This window comes from Hemitrygon akajei, chromosome 26 (assembly GCF_048418815.1).
Source record: "Hemitrygon akajei chromosome 26, sHemAka1.3, whole genome shotgun sequence".
NCBI classification, from domain to species: domain Eukaryota; kingdom Metazoa; phylum Chordata; class Chondrichthyes; order Myliobatiformes; family Dasyatidae; genus Hemitrygon; species Hemitrygon akajei.
Genome location: NC_133149.1, coordinates 14,105,240 through 14,126,550, shown reverse-complemented (window position 1 = coordinate 14,126,550; position 21,311 = coordinate 14,105,240). Strand labels below are relative to the sequence as shown.

The following is a 21,311-nucleotide window of genomic DNA, read 5'->3' as shown; positions in this document are numbered from 1 at the left end:
ATTTGCTTGGTTCAGCACCTTGGTTGGCACGGACCAATAAGTCAAAGGGTTGCACAACTCCATGAAAGGAGCCATGTCTCTGTAACATGAGATATAGCAATCAAAGTTTGTAAATCTCTGATCTAACTCAATACAGTGCCTATGGGCTGCTCTGCCCAGAAATTCTATGATTCAACCCTAGCCTAATCACGGGACAATTTACAATGACCAATTAACCTACCAACCAGTATATATTTGGACTGTGGGAGGACGCCCATGTGGAGAACGTACAAACTCATTACAGGCAGTGGCAGGAATTGAACCTGGGCCGCCTGTACTGTAAGGTATTGTGCTTTCCCCCCTCTCATCTTACTGCTATGTCCTCATGTTTAACACTTCTACCCTAGAAGGAAGATTCTGGCTGCCTGCCCTATCAACACCTTTTATACTGCTATAACGCTTGTAAACTACTATCAGATTTCCCTGCACGATAAAGCTGTTACCCAGCTGTTTCCCAGGTCACATACGCAGCCTAGTGTGCTCAATATTTCCACCACTTTGTTCAATTACTTTTTTAATCATGGAATTGAATTTAGGAGCCGAGAGGTAATGTTGCAGCTATATTGGACCCTGTTCAGACCCCACTTGGAGTACTGTGCTCAGTTCTGGTCGCCTCACTACAGGAAGGATGTGGAAGCCATAGAAAGCGTGCAGAGGAGATTTACAAGGAAGTTGCCTGGATTGGGGAGCATGCCTTATGAGAATAGGTTGAGTGAACTTGGCCTTTTCTCCTTGGAGCGACGGAGGATGAGAGGTGACCTGATAGAGGTGTATAAGATGATGAGAGGCATTGATCGTGTGGATAGTCAGAAGCTTTTTCCCAGGGCTGAAATGGCTAGCACGTGAGGGCAGAGTTTTAAGGTGCTGGGGAGTATGCACAGAGGAGATGTCAGGGGTAAGTTTTTTACTCAGAGAGTGGTGAGTGCATGGAATGGGCTGCCGGCAACGGTGGTGGAGGCAGATATGATAGGGTCTTTTAAGAGGCTTTTAGATAGGTGCATGGAGCTTAGTAAGATAGAGGGCTATAGGGAAGCCTAGTAATTTCTAAGGTAGGGACATGTTTGGCACAACTTTGTGGGCCAAAGGGCCTGTATTGTGCTGTAGGTTTTCTGTTTCTATTTGAGCAATACAATCTAAGTCAATGTACCCTGCTTACATATACGGTATAGCTGATAATGTTTGATAAAGTTTTGGTATATAAACTCCATTGATGTAATACACAAACTAAATCCGTGTTCGTGTAATATTCCATAAGTACAAATGCATATACTGTACTGTATTGATGCAAAGCTAAATTGTACTCTAATGTTACAGCACTAGTGATTATATCCCACAGAAAAAGAGCTTGTCCTTGTACAGTTAATGGCAAGACCCTTAACCCTCTGAAAGTGGCAAATAAGTAGACAGGGTGATAAAAAGGCATATGGCATGCTGGATCTTACCGCTACAGGCATAGAGAATAAAAGTCAGGAAATCATGTTGCACTTGAATAAAACTTTGGTTAGGCTGCATTTGTGTGCAGTTCTGATCGCCCCAATACAGGGAGGGTTCAGAAGAGGTCTACATATGTATTAGCTCTAAGGAGAGGTTGGACAAACTTGGATTATTTCCTCTGGAACATCAGAGGCGCAGGAGACACTTGATATAAATTTGTAAGTTTATGACAGGCATGGGTAGGGTAGGCAGCCAGAATCTTTTTCACAGGGTAGAAATGTTCAATAGTAGAGGGTATAGCTTTAAGCTGAGGGTGGGAAGTTTAAGGGGCATATGCGGAGCAAGATTTTCCCCCCACACCAGTACATTAAAATAAGATGCACTTCAGGCTGTCAGTACCGAGTTCGGTTAAACTAATCCCTTCTGCTGCTGATCATCCATATCACTCCATTCCTTGCATATTCATGTGCTTATCTAAAAACCTCTTGAGCAGCATTATCAAATCTGCTTCTACTATAACTGGTCGGCCACAGAGTTTTTTCAGCCCATTTTTTCATCTGGTCCAGATCCCACTGCCAGCATGATAGTCTTCCTCGCTGCCCACTACACCCTCAATCTTGGTGTCATCTGCAAATTTGCTGATCCAGTTAACCACATTGATGACAAACTATCAACTGATCCCTGTGGTTCTCCACTAGTCACAAGATTCCAGTCAGAGAGACAAACAAACTACCACTCTCGGACTTCTCCCACACCAGTACATTAAAATAAGATGCTGGACCTTCTCAAATGCCTTACCTTGTCCATGTGGACAACATCCACTGCCTTACCTTCATCAACTTTCCTGGTAACCTCCTCGAAAAACTTTAGGGTAAGATTGGTTAGGCATGACCTATCACACATGAAGTCATGCTGACTATCCCTAATCAGTCCATGTCTGTCCAAATACTCATATATCTGGTCCCTTAGAATACCTTCCAATAACTTTCCCACTACTGATGTCAGAAGTCAGACTATAATTTCCTGGTTTATTTCTAGAGCTTTCCTTAAACAGAACAACAGAGGCTATCCGCCAATCTTCTGGTAGCTCACCTGTCCCTAAGGATGATTTAAATATCTCTGCTACGGCCCCAGCAATTTCTGCATGCCTCCTATAGGGTCCGAGGGAGCACCTCGTCAGGCCCTGGGGATTTATCCCACCCTTATTTGCCTCAGGGTAGAAAACATCTCCTCCTTTGTAATCTGTATAGTCCATGAAGTTGGTGCAGCTTTGCCTCACTTCTATAGACTCTGTGTCCATGTCCTGAGTAAATACAGAAGCAAAAAATTCATTTAAGATCTGCCCCATCTGTTTTGGCTCCACCCATGGATTACCATTCTGATCTCCAAGAGGACCAGTTTTGTCCCTTGCAATCCTAATGCTCTTAACATATCTGTAGAAGCCCTTAGGATTCTCCTTCACCTTGTCTACTAAGGCAACCTCATGCCTTCTTTTAGCCTTCTCGATTTATTTCTTAAGTGTTCTTTTGCATTTCTTGTACTCCATAAGCACCTCATTTGTTCCCACTTGGCTGTACCTACTTAACCAGGGCCTCTTGAAAACTAAGGGTTTCTATACCTGTTATCTTTACCTTGACAGGAACATACGGGGCTTATACACTCAAAATTTCACTTCTGAAGACCTCCTACTTACCAAGTACATCTTTACCAGACAACACTTTACCAAACACACACTTGTCTACCAGACAACAGCCTGTTCCAAATCCACACTTGCCAGCTCCTTTCTGATACCATCAAAATTGGCCTTTCTCCAAGTTAGAATCTCAACCTGTGGACTAGACCAATCTTTTTCCATATTTACTCTGAAACTAATGGCAAGATACAAAGTGTTCCCCTATACAACCTCTGTCATCTGCCCTGTCTCATTCTCTTATAGGAGATCAAGTATCACACTCTCTTGTTGGGAATTCTATGTACCGATTAAGGAAACTTCGCTGAACGCATTTGACAAACTCTATTCCATCTAGTCTTTTTATAGTATGGAAGTCCCAGTCAATATGTGGAAAGTTAAAATCACCTACTATCACAACCTTGCAACAGTATATGAAAAAATTTAATACAAGTTACCTGATATGCAAGAGCAATTTCACTGATACATTATAAATATTACACAAATACAGTGCTTGTATTTATACTACACTAATGCAGTACAAAAAAGTTGCCTAAGGGATTGAGTTATAGGGAGAGCTATATATGATGTAAAATGATGTAAAGACAAGAGATTACACAGATGGTGGAAACCCAGAACCCTGAAACAACAACTGTTTATCCTCCTCCATGAACCCTATTGGGATCATTCAGCACTTTGTATGTTATTCTAATGTTGTAATTCCTTTGTATAAACTCCACTGATACAACAGTAGGCCTCCGTTAGTCCTAGATAGATCATGGATTTGTGCCTTGGAAAGTTTCCAGGGTGCAGGCCTGGGCAGGGTTGTATGGGAGACCGGCAGTTGCTGCAAGTCTCCCCTCTCCACGATGTTGTCCAAGGGAAGGGCAAGGGCCAATACAGCTTGGCACCGGTGTCGTCGCAGAGCAATATGTGGTTAAGTGCCTTGCTCAAGGACACACACACACAGCCTCAGCCAAGGCTCGAACTAGTGACCTTCAGCTCACTAGACGAACGCCTTAACCACTTGGCCACACTGATACAACAGTATATAACTACTGATAGTGTGCTTGGGTATGTGTCCTAATACTGTGCTTATGTATAAATTCTATTGTAAATTTTATCCAATAATTGTTTTAGAAAATTAATACACTCACTTCCCTGCAATTGTTCAGTTCTAAGAGTCTGAGATTCAGGTGTGTAGCCTTCCACTTTGAACAGATTGTCAGCCATGTAACCTTGGCCAGCAATTAAAATCAGATACTTAACTACAAACAGAGAAAGTATTTTTACACTGCAGTAAGCATGCCAGCAGGCAGGGCCTAGATGCTGGTGTAACTGGAAAGTTAAGATTAGAATGCTGTACAACATTCAGCCTGGCCATGCTGATCACATGACTCAAAGTACTGTCAGCACCCAAGACAGTAATGAGAAAGCTCTAGGAGCTGCATGATTGGCTAATTCATGGTGCATGCAGTTAGGAGGCTGCGTTGGCACTCACTCTCCACAGAGGCAGCAGTTGCTCTCTACGGAAGGACAGATTTCGACCTGTTGCTCTCCTCAATGCTGATAGAGGATGTTTTCAAAATTCTGAAATTTATGTGATTATTGGTGTGGACTGTAGTTTTTATTGGTCTCTGTCAGTTCTCTGTGCTTTCTTTCTTGTTGCTGAATGGCGAGTTAGGGGTTTGATGTCCTTGTGGGCGATGTGTTAGTTTTTGTGTGAGGGAGGGGTTGGAGATTTGGGGTCTGATGTTCTTGTTGGTGTTTTTCTTTGGGAGATCTGTTAGTTCTCTGTGCGCGAGAGGGGGTGGGGGGTTATTGTTGCTGCTTTTTTCCTTGTGGGCGATATGTTAAGTTTTTTTGTGAGGGAGAGGGTTGGCGGTTTTGGGGTTTAGAGTTTGATGTTCTAGCTCCTGTTTTCTGGGTAAGTGATCTGTTAGCATTTGTGCAAGGGAGGAGTTGGGGGGTTGGAGGGTTTGCATGTTTTTCTTTTTTTTCATGCCGGGGGGGGGGGAATGATGTCTTTTCTTTCAATGAATTCCATGGTTTTTCTGTATTTCATGACTATCTGCAGAAGATGAATCTCAGAGTTGTACTCTGCATACACACTTTGATAATAAAAGGAACCTTTGATATAAATTACAAATCACTGTGCCAGTACTAATCCCAAGCATCTTAATTTGTTTCATTTTTCACAATTATGAGGCAAAACTCTGCACCAGAGCCAGACTTAAGTTCATTCAGGTGGGCATCTGGAAGAGATGCTCACCTGGTCAACTCCTACCAAAGAAATGGACCTTATTTTGGAGAATGTAGTAAATCAAGTTTAGGGAGTGTCAGTGGGTAAACATATTGGAGATATTAACCATAATGTCAAAGGTGAATATAGAAACAGATAGAGATGGACCAGGAATAAAGCTCTTAAGAAGGTGGAAAACAAGTGTCATTAAAGTTAGCAGACCCTGCCAATAACAGATTGGCAGAAGCTACTTGCTGTGGAAAACATTCAAAAGCAAAACAGCAAGAGCACAAGACTAACGTGATCCTGTATTGCCAAGGGTAGCAAGCTAAGGGAACTGAATGTCAATGACATTTTGGAGAAGGAAGTCGGAGGATCAGTACGGGAGCCATTTTAATTTTTTCTTATTCTCATCGGAGTTAAGAAAGTCGGGACTGCGCAGGCGTGTGACGTTGGGCAATGAAGTGGGGAAGATTTAAAAAGGATGCAGCCTTATACAGCGGGGAGCAGAGTGTAGGCTTGAGGGCTTTGCTCATCAGGCTTAGGTGAAAACGGGTGAGGCAAGGTAGGTTTAGGTTTCAGTTTTTCCTGTTATTTGAGGAAAGGGGAAGTATGAGTGTGAGGGCAGCTTGTTGTTCTCGGTGTCGGATGTGGGAGGTCCTGGAGTCTCCTAGCCTCCCGGACGGCCACGTCTGCTCCAGGTGCGCCGAGCTGCAGCTCCTAAGGGACCGTGTTAGGGAACTGGAACTGCAGCTCGATGACCTTCGTCTGGTCAGGGAGAGTGAGGAGTTGATTGAGAGGAGTTACAGGCAGCTGGTCACACCGGGGCCACGGGAGGCAGACAGGTGGGTCATGGTTAGGAGGGGGAAGGGGAAGAGTCAGGTACTAGAGAGTACCCCAGTGGCTGTACCCCTTGACAATAAATACTCCTGTTTGAGTATTGTTGGGGAGGACAGCCTACCTGGGGGAAGCAACAGTGGCTTTGCCTCCAGCACAGAGTCAGGCCCTGTAGCTCAGAAGGGTAGGGAAAGGAAGAGGAAGGCAGTAGTAATAGGGGACTCGATAGTTAGGGGGTCAGACAGGCGATTCTGTGGACTCAATCAGGAGACCCGGATGGTAGTTTGCCTCCCTGGTGCCAGGGTCTGGGATGTTTCTGATCGCGTCCAAGATATCCTGAAGTGGGAGGGTGAGGAGCCAGAGGTCGTGGTACATAACGGTACCAATGACATAGGTAGAAAAAGGGAAGAGGTCCTGAAAGGAGAATATAGGGAGTTAGGAAGGCAGTTGAGAAGAAGGACCGCAAAGGTAGTAATCTCAGGATTATTGCCTGTGACACGCGACAGTGAGAGTAGGAATGGAATGAGGTGGAGGATAAATGTGTGGCTGAGGGATTGGATCAGGGGGCAGGGATTCAAGTTTCTGGATCATTGGGACCTCTTTTGGGGCAGGTGTGACTTGTACAAAAAGGACAGGTTGCACTTGAATCCTAGGGGAACCAATATCCTGGTGGGAAGGTTTAATAGAGCTGTTAGGGAGGGTTTAAACTAATTTGGCAGGGGGATGGAAACCGGAATGATGGAGCAGAGGAGAGGGAAAACAGAAATAGATCTGAGGTAGTGAGCAGTAAGGATGTCAGGAAGGACAGGCAGGTGATGGAGCAAATTTACAGCCATTGGGATGAGTTGCAGTGCAATCAATGCAAAAAGTACCAAATACTGGACTTAAGGTGTTATACTTAAATGCGCGCAGCATAAGGAATAAGGTGGATGATCTTGTTGTACAGTTACAGATTGGCAGGTATGATATTGTGGCCATCACTGAGATGTGGCTAAAGGATGCATGTCTCTGGGAGCTGAACGTTCAAGGATACACGGTGTATCGGAAGGATAGGCAGAGGGGGTGGCATGGATTTATTGGTAAGAAATGATATTAAATCATTAGAAAGAGGTGACATAGGATCGGAAGGTACAGAATCTTTATGGGTTGAGCTAAGAAATCGCAGGGGTAAAAGGACCCTGATGGCAGTTAGCTACAGGCCTCCTAACAGCTGCAGTGATGTGGACTACAAATTACAACAGGAAATAGAAAAGGCTTGCCAGAAGGTCAGTGTTATGATAATTGTGGGAGATTTTAACATGTGAGTGGATTGGGAAAATCAGGTTGGCACTGGATCTCAAGAGAGAGAATTTATAGTATGTCTACGAGATGGCTTTTTAGAACAGCTTGTTGTTGAGCCCACTAGGGAATCGGCTGTACTGGACTGGGTGTTGTGCAATGATCCAGAGGTGATTTGAGAGATTGAGGTGAAGGAACCCTTAGGAGGCAGTGATCACAACATGATTGAGTTCACTTGTGAGATTTGAGAAAGAAAAGCTGAAATCTGATGTGTCAGTATTTCAGTGGAGTAAAGGAAATTACAGTGGCATGAGAGAGGAACTGGCCAAGGTTGACTGGAAAGGGACACCAACGGGAAGGATGGCAGAGCAGCAGTGGCTGGAGTTTATGCGAGAAGTGAGGAAGGTGCAAGACAGATATATTCCAAAGAAGAAGAAATTTTCGAATGGAAAAAGGATGCAACCGTGGCTGACAAGAGAAGTCAAAGCCGAAGTAAAAGCAAAGCAGAGGGCATACAAGGAAGCAAAAATTAGTGGGAAGACAGAGGATTGGGAAGTTTTTAAAAGCTTACAGAAGGAAACTAAGGTCATTAAGAGGGAAAAGATGAACTATGAAAGGAAGCTAGCAAATAATATCAAAGAGGAGACTAAAAGCTTTTTCAAGTATATAAAAAGTAAAAGACAGGTGAGAGTAGATATAGGACCGATAGAAAATGATGCTGGAGATATTGTAATGGGAGATACAGAGATGGCGGAGGAACTGAACGAGTATTTTGCATCAGTCTTCACTGAGGAAGACATCAGCAATATACCAGACATTCAAGGGTGTCAGGGAAGAGAAGTGTGCGTAGTCACAATTACGACGGAGAAAGTACTCAGGAAGCTGAATAGTCTAAGGGTAGATAAATCTCCCGGACCAGATGGAATGCACCCTCGTGTTCTGAAGGAAGTAGCAGTGGAGATTGTGGAGGCATTAGCAATGATCTTTCAAAAGTCGATAGATTCTAGCCTGGTTCCAGAGGACTGGAAGATTGCAAATGTCACTCCGCTATTTAAGAAGGGGGCAAGGAAACAAAAAGGAAATTATAGACCTGTTAGCTTGACATCAGTGGTTGGGAAGTTGTTGGAGTCGATTGTCAAGGATGAGGTTACGGAGTGCCTGGAGGCATATGACAAGATAGGCAGAACTCAGCATGGTTTCCTTAAAGGAAAATCCTGCCTGACAAACCTAGTGCAATTTTTTGAGGAAATTACAAGTAGGCTAGACAAGGGAGATGCAGTGGATGTTGTGTATTTGGATTTTCAGAAGGCCTTTGAGGCTGCTAAACAAGAGCCCATGGAATTACGGGAAAGTTACATACGTTGGTTGATTGGCAGGAAACAGAGAGTGGGAATAAATGGATCCCATTCTGGTTGGCTGCCGGATACCAGTGGTGTTCCACAAGGGTCCGTGTTGGGGCCACTTCTTTTTACGTTGTATATCAACGATTTGGATTATGGAATAGATGGCTTTGTGGCTAAGTTTGCTGATGATACAAAGATAGGTGGAGGGGCCGGTAGTGCTGAGGAAACAGAGTCTGCAGAGAGACTTGGATAGATTGGGGGAATGGGCAAAGAAGTGGCAAATGAATTACAATGTCCGAAAGTGTACGGTCATGCACTTTGGTAGAAGAAATAAATGGGCAGACTATTATTTAAATAGGGAGAGAATTCAAAGTTCTGAGATGCAACAGGACTTGGGAGTCCTTGTGCAGGATACCCTTAAGGTTAACCTCCAGGTTGAGTCGGTGGTGAAGAAGGCGAATGCAATGTTGGCATTCATTTCTAGAGGAGTAGAGTATAGGAGCAGGGTTGTGATGTTGAGGCTCTATAAGGCACTGGTAAGACCTCACTTGGAATACTGTGTGCAGTTTTGGGCTCCATATTTAAGAAAGGATGTGCTGACATTGGAGAGGGTTCAGAGAAGATTCACTAGAATGATTCCGGGAATGAGAGGGCTAACATATGAGGAACGTTTGACCGCTCTTGGACTGTACTCCTTGGAGTTTAGAAGAATGAAGGGGGACCTCATAGAAACATTTCGAATGTTGAAAGGCATGGACAGAGTAGATCTGGCAAAGTTGTTTCCCATGGTGGGGGAGTCTAGTACGAGAGGACATGACTTGAGGATGGCAGGGCGCCTATGCGAAAAAATTTTTTTAGCCAGAGGGTGATGAATCTATGGAATTTGTTGCCACGGTCAGCAGTGGAGGCCAAGTCATTGGGTGTATTTAAGGCAGAGATTGATAGGTATCTGAGTAGTCAGATCATCAAAGGTTATGGTGAGAAGGCGAGGGAATGGGACTAAATTGGATCAGTTCATGATGAAATGGCCGACTTCTGCTCCTTTGTCTTATTGTCTTATGGACATTGAGGGTTCGATAAAGGGAAACAAGGAGAAAAAAAATGGAAGCACATGGCAGGTACAGGTAATTAAAGACAGGGCAATGATTCACAGGTATAAAAAGTGTAAGATGTTTGAAAAGGCAACTGGAAAGGCAATGAATGGTCACAAAATAGCAGTAGCAGACAGGATTAGAGTAAATCTGAAGGCATTTTGTAAGTATACTGGCTTGGATCATTGAGTTGGCAATCATAATGTTTGCATTTATTTCCAACCAACAGATTTTTATAACAGTCCTTGTAAATGAAATGAAAGCTAGCTTAAACATTATTATTCCATGAAGAATATAATTATTGGAATTGGTTCATTATTGTCACATATACACAATGAAAAGCTTATCTTGAATACTGTTCATACAGATCAGATCATTACATTTTGTAGAATAAAATGTGACAGTTACAGAGAAAATGCAGTGCAGGTAAATAAGGTTCAAGATCACGACGAGATACATTGTGAGGTCAAGAGTCCATCTTACTATGGAAGCATTTAATAATCTTATAATGTGAGATAGAACGGTACTTGAGCTTGATGGTATGTGATTTAAGGCTGCCAAATGTAAGAGGGTAGAGGAGAGTATTCCCGACATAGTCTTCGATGATGTTGGCTACTTTACTGAGGCAGCAAGAACTAACAGACTCCATGTAGGTAAGCCTGGTTTCTGTGATCTTCTAGGCTGTGTTCACAACTCTGCAGTCATATGCAGAGCAGTTGCCATACCAAGCTTTGGTGCATTAATAAAAATTAGTAAGGGTCTACAGGGACATGCCAAGTTTCTTTAGCCTCCTGAGGAAGTAGAGGCATTAGTGAGCTTTCTGGGCTGTGGCATCAAATTGGTTGAGCCAGGACAGGCTCAACCTGTCCTGTTCACTCCTAGGAATTTGAAGCTTTCAACCTCAATACTTTAAAAAAAAATTTTTTATTGAGTTTTCAATGATTACAGAGGAAAGAAAAAAAAATTATCAACCCCTCCCCCCAACATATCCCTATAGAAAGAAAGAAAAAAAAGAAAGAAAGAATGCCTGGATTTCGGAAGATCCCCACATGCTCCATGGAGTTCATAATAGCTTTAGTATATATATTTATTTCTTTCCCCAAATAACCAGTAATTTTATCTTCGGAGCACCTATATATTTAGTCCTATCTTTTGTAAATAAGGGCACCAAATTTTCAGAAATGTTTCATATTTATCTCTTAAATTATAAGTAATTTTTTCAAGTGGAATACAGCTAAAGTTTTCGTTCTTCCAACGATCTATACTTAAGTATGAATCTGATTTCCAACAACTGCAATAGCCTTTTTGGCTACTGCCAATGCAATTTTTATGAATTCTTTCTGATATTTATTCAAATTGGGTTTCGGTTTTATCCCTTCAATATCGCCTAGTAAAAATAATATTGGGTTATGTGGAAGTTGTGTTCCAATAATTTGTTCCAGTAAAACTCTGAAATTTTTCCAAAAGGTTGAATTTTAAAACAAGACCAAGTAGAATGTAAAAAAGTACCAATTTCTTGATTACATTGGAAGCATTGATCAGATAAATTTGGGTTTATCCCTCAATACTGTTGATATAATCAGGAGCATGTGCACCACCCACACAGGTTAAAGTTATGTAGTTTAACTGAAGTTAGCAATAAAAACATACAAGGTGAAATATATATATTAACATTTAATATAGTTCTCTTTAAGTCGGTATATACCATGCACAATGTATAAATGTACTTATTTTCAATGTTGAAGTGCTTCAGAATACACTTTTCTTTCTTTCAAATCCAATGTAAAAACATTCAAGTTATTTTTACCTCCACCTCTGGTACAACCAACATGTAGTTAACCATGGAAAAAGCAATGCGTTTTATTATCAACTTCCAAAGATTGTCCTTGCACCTTGTTAATATGTGCAGCAAAACAAAACAGGCAACTGAAATCACTTAAATTGAAAAGGAAAATCACATGAGATCATTGGTATCTAAGAGATGAAGGTATTTTCCCTCTGGCATTACCAGTAATTATGAAGTAATTATTGAACTGATAATCTTGTTGCATCATATTGATGGACCCAATTTCTTGAGTAGCATGATTAGAGCTTCTTTTAGTTCCAGACCATGTGATGGCACCCCAGGTGATTGGAGTGAGTTTAAAAATTCAACAGGAAGACTTTCATAATGTTTCAAAGGTACATTTAATGTCAGAGAAATGTATACAATATACATCTTGAAATTCTTTTTCTTCGCAACCATCCACAAAAACGGAAAAGTGCCCCCAAAGAATGAATGACAGTTAGATGTTAGAACCCCAAAGTCCCCCCCAGCTCCCCTCCCTCCCGCGCCTAAGTGGCAGCAAGCATGATCCTCCCCACCTGCAAAAACAAAAGCATCGGCACCCGTCACCGTGCACTCAAGCGTGAGCAAAGCAACGGCAAAGACAGAGACTTGCGGTTACCCCAAAGACTACTCATTCGCCCGGTAATTCAACATACCACAGGCTCTCTCTCCTTAATGTCGATTTATTCATATTGTACCAGTTGTACCAGCTTTGAAAGGTCTTTATTCACAGCCTGCACAGAGTCATCCTTTAGTGATAAAACTGCTTTCATGGTAATTCAAAGGGTGTTGCATGACATTAGCTAGCAGCAGATGATGAACTGATGTAACAATTGGGCCCAAGTTTTTCATTGAAATCAAACCATTGAGTCTTTGTGTTTTATTATCCCCATTTCCAAAATTTGAGGAAACTTAAAGCAAACTCCCTTGCTAGTAGCCAGCCGGTGGTGTAGTGGCATCCATACTCGTCTTCGAGGTGAGTGGTCCTGGGTTTGAACCTGGCCGGCTCCTCGTACGCTTTCCATCCATGCTGGGTGAGTGTTGAGCTAGTAATTCGGCCTTGTAAAAAAAAGTCAAATGCTAAAGAAATAGCGAGATTGGTGCCCAATGCACCTCAAGAGGAAAAACAAACTTTCTTGGAGATAAACTGCGTGCCAACAGTACTGTACATCACTTTTCAAGTGTAGCCATTTAACATTTCCCCCATGATGCTTTAATACAAGGTTTCAATTCATTTGTTTCAGAAACTTATGGAATTTCTGGTAACACTGGAAGCTGTCTCCAGCTCCAGCTGTCCTAAAGCAATACCTACCATTATTGCTTCCAAGATCTTACAACATTCAATCCAATGCTTCAGTGGCTCCTTTTTGAGCTACTTTACATTCACCCAAGAGAGTAAATGCACATTTCTCCACATCTGTCACATTTAAAAACATAGAACAGTATATCAGATAACACCGCCTACAGTGGCATGCAAAGGTTTGGGCACCCCGGTCAAAATTTCTGTTACTGTGAATAGTTAAGTGAGTAGAAGATGAACTGATCTCCAAAAGTCATAAAGTTAAAGATGAAACATTCTTCTCAACATTTCAGGGATCTCTATACCTGCTACGTCAAGGCATCAATACAGCACAGAAACTTGACTCTTCAGATTTCTAAGTCCCTACTGGCGATCAAACACCTATTTACAATAATCCCTTTAATCCCAATTTTTAAGATTCTTCCTAGACTTTCCACTCGCTCGACTTATCGAGGCCAATTATCATACCAATCCACAAATCTTTAGGGTGTAAGAGGAAGCCCACATCGTCACAGAGAGAATGTGCAAACTCCACACAGACAGTACCCGAGATCAGGATTGAACCTAGGTCTCTGGCACAGTTTGTATAGCCACTGTACCTACTTGCTTTTTATTTGCATTTTTAAAATCCAGTCTTCAATAGCCATTAAAATCCTGAGTTCCTGTGACCTGGTATAACCTTTCACCCTTATGGGAGCAATGGTGCCCTGAATTATCACTGTTTCACTTTTAAATGACTTGTGCTTGTGAGGTACAGACTCACCTCCAAGAAACCACTCCCAGTAGACCTTTGTCAGGACTGGTCTTAAAACATTGATATTGGCCTTTCCATAAATCAGCACCTGAATTTCTAGAATATCCTTGCCACTTTCCATAACTATCTTGAAATTTAAGAGTTATGATCATTATTGCAGTACTGTCCCCTCACTGAGACTATGTACTTTATGTTTAAAAACCTCTCCTGGATACATTTTAAAATTTTCACCCTCTTTGACCCTCTCAGATGAAAGAGAGCCAGGAAGATGAAATACCCTACTTCTAAAATACTTAATATTCTTACACCTCCCTGATTGGTCTACATAATTCTCTATGAACTGCTGATTCTTGGGTCTGTTGTATACCCCTAGCAAAGTGATTGCCCCCTTTTTTAGCTTCTAAGCTCCATCTACTGTTGCAAGAAATAGCTTGTGAACCCTTTGCAGTTGTCTGTTCCCTCCACCATGCTTCACAGTTGGGATGAGGTGTTGGTGTTGGTGTGCAGTGCCCTTTTTCCTCCAAACATAGCAGTGTGCATTTCTGCCAAAAAGTTCAACTTTTGTCTCATCTGTCCACAGAACATTGTGGATCATCCAGGTGGTCTTTTGCAAACTTCAGACGTGCAGCAATGTTTTTTTGGAGAGCAGCGGTTTCCTCTGTGGTGTCCTTCCATGAACACCATTCTTGTTCAGTGTTTTTCTTATACTGAATACTTGAACAGTGATTTTAGCAAGTTCTAGAGATTTCTGTGGGTCTTTTGCTGTTACCCTTGGGTTCTTTTTCACCTCCATCAGCATTGCACATTGTGCTCTTGGTGTGATCTTTGCAGGATGCCCTCTCCTAGGAAGAGCAGCAACAGTACTGAATTTCCTCCAGTTGTAAACAATTTCTCCTACTCTGGACTGATGAACACTCAGGTCCTTAGAGATGCTTTTGTAGCCTTTTCCAGCTTCATGCATCTCTACAATTCTTCTTCTAAAGGTCCTCTGAAAGTTGTTTTGATGGAGGCATGGTGCACATAAACAGATCTTTCTTGAGAAGAGCAGGCTCTGGCAGTAACATGATTTTGTGTGTCTTTTTAAAAAATATATAGGTCAGGACACCTCTACAACCCACACTTCCGATCTCATCTCATTGATTGGAATACCTGACTCCAAATAGCTTTTGTAGAAAGCATTACCCCAGAGGTTCACATACTTTTTTAAATGTAGACTGTGATTGTTCAAATGATGAGAAGTAGTACAATTGTTTGTGTGTTATTAGCTTAGGTAGATTGTGTTTGTCTATTATTGTGACTTAGATAAAGATCAGACCACATTTTATGAGTAACTAATGCAGAAAAAGAGGTAATTGCAAAGGGTTCACAAACTTTTTCTTGCAACTGTACATGGTGTCACTGCAGAGCCTTCTAGGACATTCATAGCAGATCTTGCAACATCCCCTTCTATTTGTCATGTCTCTGTTGCACTGAAGACACCGCAGGCTGGAGTGTAGAGTTGTCTGTCTGGCCCTTCTTTTAACCACGTCTTACGCCCTTACTACAAACCTTAAACTCTACTAAAACCCATCCTCATGACCATTCCCAGACTTGCAGCCTCCCTCCCTCCCACTACACGTCATCCTTTCCATACAGACCTCTTAAGCTCAGCCTGCTGCCAAAATCTTTATGTCGCCCTCCACCCAAATAACTGCAGCAAGTCCACTCCAATTTCCCCACATTTTATTCCCTACCTCTTCCCAACACCTGCGTGCTCCAACCTGTAAACACACCAAAGCCCTATTCTTTTTGTCTCTCTCCAAGTCACTTATTTTCAAGATCACCTTGGCAACCCATCTTGAGCCTTCTTCATGAAGCTGCTGCACTCGTAATAAGAGGTTGTCAAGAATCTGTTGCTGCTTACGTATCTTGTTGTCTAGGTATCAATCCCACATCGACTTACTTATGAATACTCATGTAAGCTGTGGTACTTGCGCAGCCTGTTGACAATGCTTCAAATATGATGGAAGTGTCCACTCGTGACAGTCCTGATCCCCCGACATCTGGGCGAACATAAATCCCACCAAACCCAAGTTCTGCAGCCTTTCTCATCGTCTCCACGGGAAAGATTTCCTATCAAATATTAAAATGCAAGTATAATAATAATAATCATTCCACAAAAATATCAGATAAGTGACAAAGTATAGCTTGAATTGCTATTTTTTTCCTATATCTGATGTAGCGTGTGAAACCTATTAGAACAATTTACAGGCTTAGTTGCAGAGAGAATATATGGTGACTAATAGACAGTGTTATCAAAGGAACAGGCATTTTAACCACAAGGGCACAAAGCACATTGATACCAAAGGCATTGTTCAAAGGGAATAGCAAATTAGAATTAATTAACAAATATAGATCACTTTAAGGCCATAATTGCAATGGATTCCTGAAATGAATGATGAAAATGGTTAAAGTCCCATCATACCTAAGTAAGCCTTGAGCTTGCTTAGCACACAAAGAATTACACAAGTCAGGCACATTGGATGGCATGGCAGCTGACACAAAGCTTTACAGTACCAGTGACTTGGGTTCAATTCCTGATGCTACCTGTAAGGAGTTTGAACGTTCTCCCTGTGACCTATTGACAAAACTTCATGCTCACTAATACTTGCAGCATCCTGTAAACCTCTTCCACATCCTCGCCAAAGCCTCAAAGTCTTTTCGATCATGGGATGACCAGAATGGAATGCAATAATACTAGAGTTTTATAAAGCTTTACAGAACATCCTGCCTCAAATGCAATTCCTTGAGTAATAAAGGCACATATGCCATACATGCTTCTTTACTACCCTATCAACCACTTTCAGGGAGCTATGAATATAGATCAAGATCCTTCTGCTCACCACCACAGTTAAGGGTCTTGTTATTAACAGTGTACCACACCTTTACATTTGATGTCCAAAAGTGCAACATCTCACATTCAGGTGGATAAACTCCATCTGCAATTTCTCTGTCCTTATCGGCAACTACGTTCATTGATATAAGGTGGCAGGAAAGTAAAGGACTGTGAATCTAACATCAGTGGATGGTAAACTGTAAGAAACTATTTCTTGAGACAAGGATAATCAGCTTAGCTTTAATACAGGGTGATCCTGTCTGGACAACATAACCCGCTGTATCCTTTGCCAGTTTTCTATGTAAAGCACAACACTGCCAATCTTTGAATTATCTGCAAATGTATGTACTCATGTACATACATTTTTATCCAGATCATTTCTATACATCACAAACAGCAGAGGTCCCAGCACAGATCCCTGTGGAACACCACTAATCACAGGTCTCCAAATACAGCAAGTCCCTTCGACCACTGCACTTTGACTTCCATGGGCAACTCAATTCTGAATTCAAACAGACAATTCATCATGGATGGATGTCATGCATTTTAATCTTCAGGATGAGCCTCTCCTGAAGGACTTTGTCAAACACCTTACTAAAATCCATGTAGGCAACATCCACAGATTTATCATCATCAATTACCTTTGTCACTTCTTCAAAAATCGTAATCAAGTCAGTAAGATATGACTTGCCACAAACAAAGTCAGGCTGCTTATCCCTAATTAGGCCATAGTTTTCTAATTGCTTATAAAACCAATCCATAAAAATTCTTTCCAGTAACTTTCCAACATGAGACCCACTGGTTTATAGTTTCCAGGATTATTCCTGTTTCCCTTCTAAATAATGGAAGATTAGCTACTTGCCATTCTCTGAGACCTCACCGGTGCCTAGAAAGGCCATTAAGATCTTAGACATGACCCAAGCAATCTCATCTCTTGCCTCCCACAATAACCTGTAGTATATCCCATCAGGCCCTGGGGACTTAACTACCCTAATGTTCAACATACCTCTTTCTTTATTTCAAAATGCCTCCATATCAGATGTAGACTTGCCTTAAAACAGTTTTTCCCCAATAAGCTCTTCCAAGTTCTTGCCTACTGCTCTTGCAATTTGGCCTGGTCTAATTTAATAGTCACCCATAAGATCCATACTTGTCCTCATCTATAGCTATCTTAAAACTTAAGGAGTTGTGATCACTGTTCCCTAACTGCTCATCTACTGAAAGGTCAGTCATCAGGCTAGGCTCATTACCCAGCACCAGGTCCAGTAAGCCTCCCCACTCCTTCTTCTTGGACTTTCTACATATTAATTTAAGAAACTCTCCTGGACGCACCTAACAGATTCTGCTCCTCTAAACCTTTTGCAGTAAGGAAGTGCCTGTCTACATTAGGGAAGCTTAAGTTGCCCATGACAATCACTGTAATCTGCCTGCATATTTGTTCTTCAACATTCTTGTGGATGCTGCAGGATCTGGACTAGAATTCCATCAGAGTGATTGCACCTTTCTTATTCTTGAGTTCTTACTTATATTTCCTCCTCGATCTTTTCTAAAACATCAAAACCCTGGAACATTAACTATATAGTCCTGTTCCTCTCTCAACCAGGTTTCTATTATGGCCACAACATCATAGTTCCATGTACTGATCCATACTCTAACTTCATCAGCCTTACCTCTAAATACTCCCAGATTTAAAATGCACACTTTAATCCACCCGTCCCATTGTGTCTACTGCTTTGTTCCTGCCTGTTCTTGCTGGTCATAACATCTACCTTCCTCAATCCCTCCACTTTCTCATGCATATAGGAGGGAGATTGAAAATATAGTTGAATGGCGTCACAACCACCTATCACTGAACATCAGCAAAACCAAACAGTTGATTATTGATTACTGATTACAGGAGAAAGAAACCAGAGGTTCATGAGGCAGTCCTCATTAGGGGAACAGAGGTGGAGAGGGTTAGCAACTTCAAATTCCTTGGTGCTACCATATCAGAGGCCCTATCTTAGGACCATCATGAAGTATCCTGCACAACACGCAGGAGGAACTCAGCAGGTCGGGCAGCATCCGTGGAAACGAGCAGTCAACGTTTCGGGCCGAGACCCTCCGTCAGGACTGAAGAGGGATGGGGCAAGGGCCCTATAAAGGTGATGGGGGGAGGGGGAAGATGCCAGGTGAAAAACCAATCAGAGGAAATATCAAGGGGTGGGGGAGGGGAAGCAGGGAGGGGATAGGAAGGAACGGTGAAGAAGGAATGTAAGGGGAAAGCACTATGGGTGGAAGGAGGCAGAACCATGAGGGAGGTGATAGGCAGCTGGAGGAGGAGGCAGAGGGAAACTGGGATGGGGGAAGGGAGGGAGAGGGAATTACCAGAAGTTAGAGAATTCAATGTTCACCCATCCCAGTTTCACTGTATGTTCGTTTTTCATAAATTCATAGAACATTACAGCACAGTACAAGCCCTTCGGTCTATGATACTGTGCCGATCTTTTACGCTATTCTAAGATCAATCTAACCCTTCCTACATCACTCTGCACTTTCTTATCATCCATGTGCCTATCTAAGAGTTTCTTATATACCCTAATGTATCTGCTTCTACTATCACACCTGGCAGGGTGTTATTTGCACTCACCACTGAGGAAAAAAAACTTACCTTTGACATTCCCCCTTATACTTTCCTCCAATCACCTTAAAATTATGCTTCCTCATATTAGCCATGAAGAATTGCGAGTTTTATTTCTTTATTTTGATGCCTACATGGAAATGTATCTCTATGTAGTATATGGTGATATACACTCAATAGCCACTTCATAAGGCGGCCACTTGATTGGCTGATTAGATATTTGTATGAACAAGCATGTGTAGGTAATAACATGACCACTGAGTGTATACATACTCTGATAATAAATTTACTTCTGACTTTCTAATTTGGTGCCCTGGCTGCCACCCTCCTGCCAAACTAGCTTATACCCTCCCGCGTAGCACCAGTGAACCTCCGAGCTAGGATATTGGTTCCCCTCTAGTTAAGGTGCTCTTGTACAAGTCAGCCCTGACCCAGAAGAGGTTTCAACAACGTGAAACCCTGCTCCTGCACCAGCTCATCAGTCACACATTCACCTGTTCTATCTTTCTATTCCTGCCCCGGCTAGTACACCGCACTGAAAGCAATTCAGAGATCACTATATTAAGGTTATGCTTTTCAGTCTCTTTCCTAACTCCCTATACTCACTGCACAAGAATCCTTCCCCCTTTCTGGCCACGTCATTGGTGTCAATGTGCACCACAAATTCTGGCTGCTCAGCCTCCCCTTGAAAATGTTTTGCAGCCACTCTGAAAAGTCCTCAACTCTGGCATTGAGGAAACAGCACAGCACCACAGTCTCTTTCACAACCACCAAATCTACTGCTCTGTCTGATCTTACTGAGCCCCGGAGCTGGCTGCTGCTGAAGGTACTGGCCAAAGGGGAACTCTGCACTGACTGCTTACTGTCTTCACTTCTCCTGGTGGTCTTCCATGACCTGAAACCTGTACCTTAGGTGTGATCACCTCAGTAAAAGTATCAATGAGATTTTCAGCCACCCAGATGGTCCTGAGTACATCCAAATCCAGTTCCTTGACCCAGTATGTCAGGAGTCTCAGCTGGTTGTACATCCTGCAGGTATAGTCATCAGAGAGACTGAGAGGTTCCCTGACTTCGCTCATCTTGCAGGAAGAGCATTCTACTACCAAGAATAACAACTTCTGTGTTACTGCCTTCAGAGACCCTAGGACTTGAACAAAAAGCTTCCTTAGTACTCCAGCATAGTTTGATCAAGGCAGTGGAAGGTTCTAGAACAGGCATGGGCAAACTACGGCCCGGGGGCCATATGCGGCCCGTTAAGCTTTTTAATCCGGCCCGCAGAACTTGATGAAATTATATTAATAAACCTTGTTAACGTTTTTTCCCCGCAATTCTGGCGTTTTCCCAATAGATGACGCACTCTATATACATTGACCTTTGTTGAGGTGCAGCATATTATTCCACATTTGCGCTTTACTCTTTGACCTCTCACCCCTTCTGTAAAGGTGAGTGGAGCTAAGAAAAGAAAAGTGGATAGAGAATGTCGGGTGTTTAATAAGGAGTGGACAACTAAATATCTTTTTACCGAACACCGATCAACTGCTGTATGCCTGATATGCCAAGAGACTGTGGCGGTTTTTAAAGAATATAATATCAGCCGTCACTTTGCCACAAAACATGCCAACTATGCTAGCAACCAGTCAACGAAAGAACGGGAAGCTAATGCTCAGAGGTTGGCAGCTAATTTACAGGCGCAACAAAATTTTTTTCACCGTCAAACTGCCATTCATGAGTCAAGTACCAAGGCGAGTTTTATGCTGTCATTCAAATTAGCAAAGGCCAGCAAGCCTCTGTCTGAAGGCGAGTTTTTAAAAGAATGTATGGTGGAGACAGCAGGTGTATAGTGTCCGGAGAGCAAAGACAAATTTGAAAAAATCAGTTTATCACGCAGGACAGTGACTCGCCCTGTGGAACTGATAGATGAAGATATAACCAGCGACTTAAATAAAAAGGCAGAGTCGTTCACGTTATATTCATTAGCACTGGATGAAAGCAACGATGTAA

General features: G+C 42.3%; 1 protein-coding gene across 1 annotated transcript in view; it reads right to left on the bottom strand.

Moving 5' to 3' along the window:
- The window catches only part of acad8 (acyl-CoA dehydrogenase family, member 8), a 103,075-nt gene that overhangs the window by 63,770 nt on the left and 17,994 nt on the right, over nt 1–21,311 (bottom strand). The window contains exon 3 of the mRNA XM_073029596.1: nt 15,758–15,927. Within this exon, the coding sequence (XP_072885697.1) occupies nt 15,758–15,927 (170 nt within the window). The remainder of the gene's footprint in view (nt 1–15,757; nt 15,928–21,311) is intronic.